The 10252-nt window shown below is 39.7% G+C and overlaps 1 protein-coding gene across 1 annotated transcript; it reads right to left on the bottom strand.

Moving 5' to 3' along the window:
* Positions 1–505: 505 nt before the first annotated feature.
* Positions 506–9687, bottom strand: atp6v1ab (ATPase H+ transporting V1 subunit Ab). The gene is made up of 15 exons (XM_062441627.1): positions 9601–9687; positions 6514–6612; positions 6053–6181; positions 5605–5819; positions 5372–5509; positions 5148–5299; positions 4876–5038; positions 4385–4493; positions 3946–4068; positions 2932–3046; positions 2753–2816; positions 2467–2670; positions 2134–2228; positions 1827–1998; positions 506–1237 (listed from the first exon to the last, which is right to left on the bottom strand). The coding sequence occupies exons 2-15, from the start codon at positions 6587–6589 to the stop codon at positions 1145–1147; spliced, it is 1848 nt and encodes a 615-aa protein (XP_062297611.1). The 5' UTR covers positions 6590–6612; positions 9601–9687; the 3' UTR covers positions 506–1144.
* Positions 9688–10252: the final 565 nt, after the last annotated feature.

Genomic DNA, 10252 nt, shown 5'->3' with positions numbered 1-10252 from the left:
CGCGCAGCTCTTAAGTATTCAAACAGCTCCGTTCATGAGTGAAATGTGTTCGCCTTGTTGTCATCAGGACGGGAGAAAATACCTTTAGGGATTTGTCACCTCATTGGTGACGCTCATTGGTCTTCTTACAACTTATTAGATAAGGGCTCCAAAATGACTTCTACCTTCCTTTATTTGCGACTCAACTCCTCCAGAGGACGAGTTGACTCTAATTATAACCAGGTGTTTGCATTCCAAGTATTAAGGTGTGCAGAAAGATGGAGCAGTGTGATGTTTTCAGTTTTTTCTTTAAAAAATGAAAATATTATTAAAATAAAATATTACTATTTAAAGACACTACACTTAACTACAACTTTTAGTAATTGCAAACACTAAAATGAGTTCTGCCCTTTTAAAAATAGTAATTAAAGTAGTTAAATGAAGTCAATAAACACAGTCTCCTATGGGGAGGTTACCTGAAATATGAGTGATATGTAGAGAGACCAGTTCAGCCACAATAGCAGTATCATTTGAAACAATGAGGTCAAACAGGCGGACACACTTTATTATTTTTTTCCCCCCACATTTCAATTCTTTGGGAGTAACATGATGAAAGTATTTGACAGCTCAGCGCCGGACTCTTACACATTCACACAGCAAAGTACACAACACTGCACAGCATGAAACACAACCATAAAAACAAAAAGAAAGAGCAACAAAGCCTTCACGTCAAAATGCTGGCAATAAATAGACTGATCTTATTAAATTTATATTCAATACTCTTCTGTACAGATGGTCTTTGAATTACAATACATCAATCCTCTTCAGGAAGAGCAACACCACTACAGACAGAAATCATGTAAACAGAGAAAGGAAGAAACAAAGAGATCCCTCTTTCACACACACATTAACACACACACATTTACACACACACACAATCAATGACCATGCAGAGGATCCAGAGTCTGCCTTTATGAGGCAACAAATAATAATGAATACAGTACATCTTTCTCTTTTCCCTCCACATGAAATTGCACTCACACAGTCACTCACAAAAGGAGCACAGGGGAGCAACACAGGTTTTGGGAATATGATGAGGTGGAATGTGATTCTGCAGTGGAGGGGTCAGAGATGAAAACTGGAAAGGTGTGAGAAGTGATGGAGACTATTCCTCCAATGTGCGGAAGGCGTTCTGCATGTCCTCCACCAGCTGCGCGTATTCGCCCTTGATCTTAGCCTCGCCGTCCTTCACCGGGTCCTGTGCCCACACAGAAATACAGTCTTACAACGCGAGTAGAAAACCAAACACCTGAACAGACTCTGCAGGATTTGTAGTGAGTTAACATAGATAATGGATGGACTTCAGTGCATTAGGTATTGTTCAAGCACAATATTCTCATTTATTGAAAAGTGTACACAACTAACTTTACACTCCTCTATTGGTTCTCAATGTTAAATGCACAGCATTTATTATTTATAGTTGCAATGATTCGGTTAGTCGATAGCCAGGAAGTTAATTGCCAACTATTTTGATTATTGATTCATCATTTTCGTAATTTTAAATGTGGCTACTTTTTTGGTTTCTTTAGTCTTTTTTCATAATAAAGTGGGTATCATTTGGTTGTGGATTGCTGGACAGGACTAAACAAGATATTTGGGCTCACAGTATTAAGATGGAAAAATGCATCACTGGTTTTGGTCTTCTCAGGAGCTTTGTTGACATTAACAGAAATATAGAATATTATGACCTTTGTTATATAAAAATCTATCTGACAAACACTTGATTTAAACACAGGGCAGGCAGAGGAGACACAGTACCTGCATGCACAAAAACCTCACACACATACCTTAAATTTCATGGAGCTGAGCCTGTAGAGGATATCTCCCATGTGCTCCTTGATCATGGCCCAGGTGATTTTGTTGTCGCTCTGAGCTGTGGTCTCCACCGCGTGCCGTGCCATGTCGTAGAAAGCAATCGTGTTGGAGAGAATGCCCACTGTCTTATAGAATGGACAGAACCTGGAGAGAAAAGCCAAAAAAAATAACATAACATTTTCAGCGCATTAAGCCTTTCAGAAATAATCAAATTCACAATGACAGAAATTTCTTTTTCCATAATGTCCAACTTGAAGTGTGTATGTAGCTGAATGTTACCTGTCATAAGGAGTGTAGCCATTCTGCTGCAGGAAGTCGTCTTTGATCAGTTTGGCCACTTCCAGAGTGATTTTATCTGTTTCTGCCAGTGATGCCTGTTAAAAGTGATAATCGGGTCAGAAGCTGTGTGAGAATATTATTTAATTATTAATGCAAAAGAAGAAGTGACAGAACATCAAACAAGTGTTTGAACAAACTGATAAAGAACATGCGACATTTCTTATTCAATGTGTTTCTAACTTTGAAACCACTTAAAAAGGAAAAAAAGTGGAAAAATCAGATTAGACTTTATCTAAAGATCAAACGGATGCTGCCATCTTTATACGAAGTTACCTTTCCGACGAGCTGCACAATCTCAGCCAGATCTTCCTCCTCCTGCAGGATCTCCTTGGCTTTGGTGCGCAGTGGCACAAACTCAGGGAAGTGCTTGTCATAATATTCATCAAGCGCACGAGTGTACTTGCTGTAGCTGATGAGCCAGTTCACTGAGGGGAAGTGTTTCCTCTGAGCCAGTTTCTTATCCAGACCCCAGAACACCTATGAGAAGATGTAACAGACTTGAAAAAAAATGAAGAACTGAGCAGCCTTGATCAAACACTGATGATTGGATATGACTTACCTGAACAATACCAAGTGTGGCTGAAGTAACAGGGTCAGAGAAGTCACCACCAGGAGGTGATACGCTGAAGAAACAAAACATATTTTTACATTTTACTTAAACCTGAAGAATTTTCAGTTACAGTCATTAAAAGATGAACAGTGCAAGGTCTCCCTCTAGTGATAAAAAGCTGTACTCACGCTCCTACAATGCTGACGCTGCCCTCTCTCTCAGGGTTACCCAGACACTTCACCCTTCCAGCTCGCTCATAGAAGGAGGCGAGACGGGCGCCCAGGTAGGCGGGATAACCGCTGTCTGTAAACACCCACAGGAAATCCATTTTTCTATATGTGGTTGACTTGGTGAAGTGTTCAATGATTGAACACTGCACCATTATATTGACTTCAAAACAAAGAAACTGGCTCCAGCTTGAGGGGAATTTAAGCATTTAAAACACATTTCAGTATCAATGGACCCAACTATTTGATAAAGATGCCATATTAACCTCAGATCCTTTTAACATAATGTTTATTTCATTGTAACTTCATCCTGGTTGGTAGAGCTGACTGTATAAATGTGTATGGCAAGCCCTTTTAGCATTTAATCAGTAGAATTGACTAGTAGCAATTTAGTTTTCACTAGCAGATATGAAATAGTGACATGTATAAATGTCATTTTGACTGGTTAAAACAATTTTGACATGTTACAAATATATTTTCCCAAGAGGAAATTACATTTACACCAGTCGAAACTAATGTACAGATATCTTCAATTTAATCATATGTATCAGAAATGTATTTTTTCACATTTCTGATATATCTTACATATCAAAACAACATTTCAGATATATTGTTCCAATTTGCATATTCATTTTGGATACATACATCATTAAGATCTCTTACAAAATGTCACAAAGAATAAGAGTAAATTATTACCACTTTTTTGGTTCAGTAATTTAATAAAAATGGAGGTTTGTCATTTGATATTTGTTTTATTAAACTCACCCCTACTTTCTTTCCTAAAGTGGATATACTGATCAATAAAAAAAGATCTGTTTTATATAGAAAATTCTCATTTGTTGTTTGGAAGTTTGATAGAGTCTCATGGGAGGAAACAGTTTGTGCTTCATTACCCAAATGCTAGAAATACAGAATTACTGAAGCTTGAATCTTTATTTAGCTCTTCTTATAATCTCCAGGAGACTCCAAACTTACCAGCAGGCATCTCAGCCAGACGGCCAGAAATCTCCCTGAGAGCCTCAGCCCAACGGGAGGTGGAGTCGGCCATCATGCTCACATGGTATCCCATGTCTCTGAAGTACTCAGACAGCGTGATTCCTGCCAAAGCAAACTTAGTTAGTATGCACTACTCATGTGGAGTTAATCTGCAAACAATCACAAAAAGAGAGTGAACAAGTAATCTATTAAGTAAAGCTGGTGATTGGTTTTAACATAATATAAACTACACTGTTCTGTGATTGAATACATGATGTGATTACACAGTTTGTTTTAACATGTGTGTGTTTGTGTGTGTTTGTGTGTGTGTGTGTGTGTGTGTGTGTGTGTGTGTGTGTGTGTGTGTGTGTGTGTGTGTGTGTGTGTGTGTGTGTGTGTGTGTGTGTGTTTGTATGTGATCAAAGAGTATTTCCGATACCTGTGTAGATGGAGGCTTCTCTGGCAGCTACAGGCATGTTAGAGGTGTTGGCCACCAGTGCTGTTCTCTTCATGATGCTCTCCGTCTTTCCATCCACCTCCATGGTCAGCTGTTGGCCAGACAACACAGTCAGTCACCCTGAACACCAATCAAATTCACTCTAGTTTGGACAGCCTGCTTATTTCAGGGCCGGTAAGATTTCTGTGCGACTTGATCCTGACTGTGGTGTCATGAGATCAATGTCCGCTCATAGAAGAGGATATTCTGACTACCAACTGATGTTTTAAATACGTAAGATTTTTATACTAAATAATCTTAGAAATATGAGGGAATAAACGCTGTCATGCTTATCACAAGTACTGTACGTACACCATTTGAAATCAAAGAACAACAGCTTAACACTAATATTGGTGACAGATTAGTTCAACAGATAAAACCAATAATAACATTTCATCTCAAATGAGACTAATGCCACCACTATTACTACCCACCTCAGGGAAGTCTCGCAGTACTTCTGACATCTCATTACCACGCTCTCCACAGCCTACGTAGATGATGACGTCACTATTGGAGTACTTAGACAGGGACTGGGAGATGACAGTCTTACCACAGCCAAAAGCTCCTGGGATGGCTGTGGTTCCTCCCTGCACACACCTACAGGGAAATAAACAAAGATTTAGGAGGAAGATCAATAAGAGCTAATGGGGGGAGAATATTTTAAATATGTTGAAGGAAAAGGTAAAAAGGAAGATTAGAGACTAACGGGAAAAGGGCGTCCAGCACTCTCTGTCCGGTCAGCAATGGGTGATTGGCGGGCAGCTTCTCTGTGACGGGCCGCACTTGTCTGACAGGCCACACTTGAACCATGGTGAACTTCTCCTTCACGCCCTCAAACTCCAGCTCCATCACTACATCCTGATACAGACACACAAACCATCAACACAAAGCAACATATAACAGTCACAGCTGGAGGTGCTTCAAACTCACGTCGATGTTGTAGTTTCCGGGGGGAGCCACATAGGTGACGGTGCCTCTATTTTTAGGAGGCAGCATGATCTTGTGTTTGATAAGAGAGTTCTCGAGCACCATGCCGTAGATGTCTCCTCCTGTGATGTGGCTGCCGACCTAACAGCAGCGGGAAAAAAAGAAGAGGCTTACATATAATTCATCAATCATGCTAACGGTGGACTTGGAAGTCCGAATGCAGAATGTACACATACCCGCAGGCTCTTGCTGGGAGTAAATTCCCATGTGAGGTCTCGGTTAAGGGCGCCGATGTTTACACCTCTTGGGATGTAGATACTTTGTGTGATGTCGTTGATGTCCTTCAGGGGTCGCTGGATACCGTCAAAAATGGACCCCATGATTCCTGGGCCCAACTCCACAGAGAGAGGTTTCCCCGTTCGCAGCACGGGATCGCCGACAGACACACCGGCTGTGTTCGAGCTCAGGAAAATCCAACAAAAATGAACACATACTGCACTGCATGTAATGAATGATGTACAGTAGATGCAGGTAAACTTCCACTATTGTAATGTAATGCACTAAAATGAGATTAGTGCAAGTATTATTTATAGAATACAGAGAACTGTTTTATTACTGCTTCAAAGAAAAGAACACCTGATAGCAGCCATAAAAAGTACAGACACAGCTGAACAATAAGGATACATGTCTCCTCGTAGACCTGGATGGTGGCCATGTCTCCCTCCAACCTGATAATTTCTCCCACCAGCTCACTGTGGCCGACACGAACCAGTTCATACATGGCTGCTCCCGCCATGGCCGTGGCCGTCACGACTAGAAAACAATTCAGGTAAACAATCAGTCAGAGGAGCAGCGGGTGAACAAGCCTGTTAGTACAGATGTATGCGTTTCTTCCCTAAAACCTACAAGTCCATTGCCACAAATATAGGAGTCAACAGAGAATCAGACATGCATGAACAGGCAGTGTAGCAGAAAACCTGCTTTTGTTTTGACTGCTATAAAATCTTCAAGAAATAACGTGCAACTACATGAGCTTATCTTCCTCACTGATTGGCTTGTTTTCATTTCTCACAAACTTTCTCTTCTTACGAATGCAAAGTGCCTGAAGAGTGTAAAAAGACTTTATGTGAGTGTGTGGTGGCAACCTGGTCCGGAGACTCCATGAACGTATCCAAACTCGCTCTCTTTCTCCTGATCCCTGATCTTGGGCAGCTTGTCCATCTTCACAGGATTTCTTCGTCTGACTGGAAGAAGAGGAGAGGGACAAAGTGAAGGAAACATTTATCAACAGAAAACTCAAGGAAAGTTAACCAGAGGAGTACAGAAGAGACCTCCATCTCCCCTTGCAGTGCTCCCTATTAACAAAATAACCTCAGTGTCTACATTTTAATTATTGTAGATTTTGTTAGCAGCTGCAGATAAGAGTGCTTTAAATACTGCTGTTACAGTGGATTTCATCCCAGACCACAGAGAGCTGATGTGGAAATAAGTAAGGTTTGTTTTTATATGCAGATATAAAAGATTAGGATCATGAGGGGAGAGATAACAAATGATTATAACTGCAACTAACAAATAATCTGTCAGTTTTATTTTCAAGTAAGTGTAGTTACTATAAATTGTCGAAAAATGGTGAACATTTTTCCCAGAAGTCAAGTTGAGGTCTTCAAAAACCCAAATACACTAATTTACAATGATGTGAATTTAAAAAAAAAATCATAACACGTTAAATAGGAATAAGAAAATGTTTGATGGTTTCATTTGATAAAATGACTTCAATGATTAATTTTCTGTCACTGACTAATCAGCACTACATGAAACTAAGCCTGCGTCCTAGTTTCAAACACATATTCATGCAGGATAATCAGTGGGAAAATGGAGATGCACAATGCATCACTTCTTTCAGCTTTCCCCACCTGCATCAGTCCTTTAATCTTTGGCACAGTATCAGACCACTTTCTGATTAATTTCCTCAGTGACAGACGTTATTGTAAGAAGCACTGGTCCAAATATTTGCCCGTCATTGTGCTTGTACCTTAGACGTGGCACATCATGTTGTAACCATGGAAACCTCCAGGAAGATACAGCACCATCACAGCTTACGACTCACGACAGAGCCTGAACAAGACCCCCACCCCCCCTCAGCTGCACTCACTTCAGGTCCAGCAGCACTGTGCAGTTAGTATGACGCATCAGGCTAACATTAGAGGGGGGGAATCCCACACAGCAGCATGCTCCTCCGTTTTCCCCTTCACACGTATACATGCATGTAAACACGGTATAAGAGTCACACCTGTCTCTGATGGTTATATATTCTGATCCAATCTTTTAATTTTTTCACATTTCTTCACCCTGAATTCTTATTATTCATATTTTCACATATCTGCTAAACACACAGCTAGACGCAGGAGCATCACAAACACAAGCTGTCATCACTCGTGACGTAAGCCCATCCCCACAGAAAAATGCTGCAGATGCTGAGCGCACATTTGAGAGCAGCCTTATCTGCAGTGTACTGTATGTATCAGCCACAGATCGCACACACACTTAAATACAGCACCCCTCTGTGCTTATTCTCATGTCTCTAACTCATATCACACATGCACTACATCCATGTCCTTTTCTTGTCCTTCCCACTGATGTTCAGATCTTCCTGTTTACGCCAGGCTGCTTATATCCCATCCATGCAGGAATAAAGGAGCTCCTCCAAGAGGCCGATGCAAGAACTGCGAGAACGACACCTCAAAAGGCTTCACTCTGTTCACCTGAGATATTATTCTTTTTTCCTTTTCTTTTTTTTTTAAAGGTCAAAATCCAAATTACCTAACCATTGCGTTAAACTTGTAACCATGTTTGTGTTTTATCTCAAAGACAAACAGCTAATTTACATTCACAGGTAGGCCTGAGCAGCTAAAGTATCAACGTGTATCTGTTGTTTTTAAAAGACCCTTAAAAGAGCAGTATACAGAGAGAAGACAACATCTATTGTTCTAATTATTCATGAACTCAAGATCACACACAACTTTTCAGCCTCCTTGATTAATACTAATTCTACAAAACAAAAAACAAAAAAAAGACATAAAAAGCCTGTTCTGGTAGTAATATTACAATACTTGTTAAGGGCTTCTTTAGAGTTTGTTTAAGGTAAATAATCCTGGCATGAACAATCTCTATTAAATATTATGTTTCAGATAAAATAGCTCCAGACTAGGAAATAACAGACATGACATTTGATCATATGATCCTGGCACATGACTGGCCTAGGCTTTATTAGTCTCTTTAAGGAAGTGGAAAAGTAGCATGGTGCAAAACTGGGAAGTACAATTTAAAGTGTGGAAACACTGGAGACAACAATCCGCCACAGAAAATGGGCAAACTAAATATATTTCCCCTTCTGTACAATATCTTGCTAGTAGTGACCTTAGCTGTCATGTTGGCTAAATACTGTAATACATAGTAAATCATAGTGGGGGAGATATTCTATTGTCAGCAAATTCAAAGTGAAAGAGGGACAGCATATTTACAGAGCAAAGACAATACTGCACCTGAATGTTTGTAGTAATTTAGAGCTTTTTTTGTCTGTTAATATTTGAGCTAAGGGACGGCCATGGGGTTAACAACACTGAGAAAAAGCAAATACGTACTTAACCTGTTCAGAAAATCTGCTGCTCATTCAGATATGTAACATGTAAGTGAGATGACCATGCAAAACATCCAGACACACTCATGTTAATTACAAACTCCTTGAGAGCTAGTTGATAAGTTAGCTATGAAAGTCGGCTTCTTTATGTTATTTTTTACACAGAAACCAACGTGAAAAGGAGAGATTTAGTGCCTTGGCAGCTTATAAAACATGGTACATTTTATTTAGGGGGCTCTGACTGCCATTAAATAAACAGATGTCAATGCAGTATATTTTGTTTCACAGCTTTCCTCGAAAATGCACCATAGCTAGCTAACATTAACTCAGCAAGGAGAGCCAGTAAATCATAAAAAAGCCTGTTTGTAATTCCCACTTTTATCCAGAAAGTAAGAATAACATTAGCTACAGCTTGGTTTGTTTTTCAGTATCATGAAAATGAGGGGAAAGACTGGTTTCTCGGCCTGGTAGAAAACTGCTGGCTCCAATGCTTTATTGCAAATCATTGAGCTATAAATTATTTCCTGTTTGAAGCTCATGTCGGTTTATAATGTCGCTATTGCAAAGTAGAGTTAAACAACGATATAATACGTACCGTCTGGTTGTGAAGTGGTGGTTTACTGTCTTGCCTCGAGAGAGAGAGAGAGAAATGACGAGCGCTGCGATGCGTGACAGCAGACTGCAGATCAGCTGACTTCAGTCATTCGCTGCTGACTTGGTTTTACTGCTGGGCCGCTGCAACTGCCGCCATTTTGGATCCGCCCAGAGCCGGAACACCGCAAAGATGTTAAAGTGATGGTGCTCGATGACTGTAGCCCTACAAGTTTATGCTGTATGTGGATCCCTGTGTAGTTCAAGTGGTTTAGATTTGAATGGCAAAGGCAGTGATTGAAAGTAACATATACACAATAACTGTATTAAGTACAATTTTAGGTACTTCTCTTGAGTATTTCATTTTTATTCTACTTTACTTACTGTACATTTTCTCAATTTAAGGTACGATGATGATGTTAATGATGATGATGATGATAATAATAATGAAAATGTACATAATCATACTTTAACATCATATACAGTATAATTATAACATACATAATTATTGATTAAACTACCCAACAGTATGTAAAGTAGTTCAAATTAGCTCGACCTCAACCAACTACAAAATTTAAAATGCTGCTTACATGATAATAATCCAGTTATTCTAAAAAAAAAATATAGATTTATAATACTGCCTAAAGTCACCTACT

Source organism: Scomber scombrus, chromosome 20 (genome assembly GCF_963691925.1).
Source record: "Scomber scombrus chromosome 20, fScoSco1.1, whole genome shotgun sequence".
NCBI classification, from domain to species: domain Eukaryota; kingdom Metazoa; phylum Chordata; class Actinopteri; order Scombriformes; family Scombridae; genus Scomber; species Scomber scombrus.
This window is presented reverse-complemented; position numbering and strand designations above follow the sequence as displayed.

What these genes read in the sequence shown, in the direction of transcription:
- atp6v1ab (XM_062441627.1), bottom strand. Translation starts at nt 6,589, where the DNA reads ATGGACAAGCTGCCCAAGATCAGGGATCAGGAGAAAGAGAGCGAGTTT. An exon ending in TCATGGAGTCTCCGGACCAG is followed by an intron (nt 6,182 to 6,513) that starts GTTGCCACCACA and finishes ATTGTTTTCTAG; the next exon opens with TCGTGACGGCCACGGCCATG. An exon ending in CTCCCAGCAAGAGCCTGCGG is followed by an intron (nt 5,510 to 5,604) that starts GTATGTGTACAT and finishes CGCTGCTGTTAG; the next exon opens with GTCGGCAGCCACATCACAGG.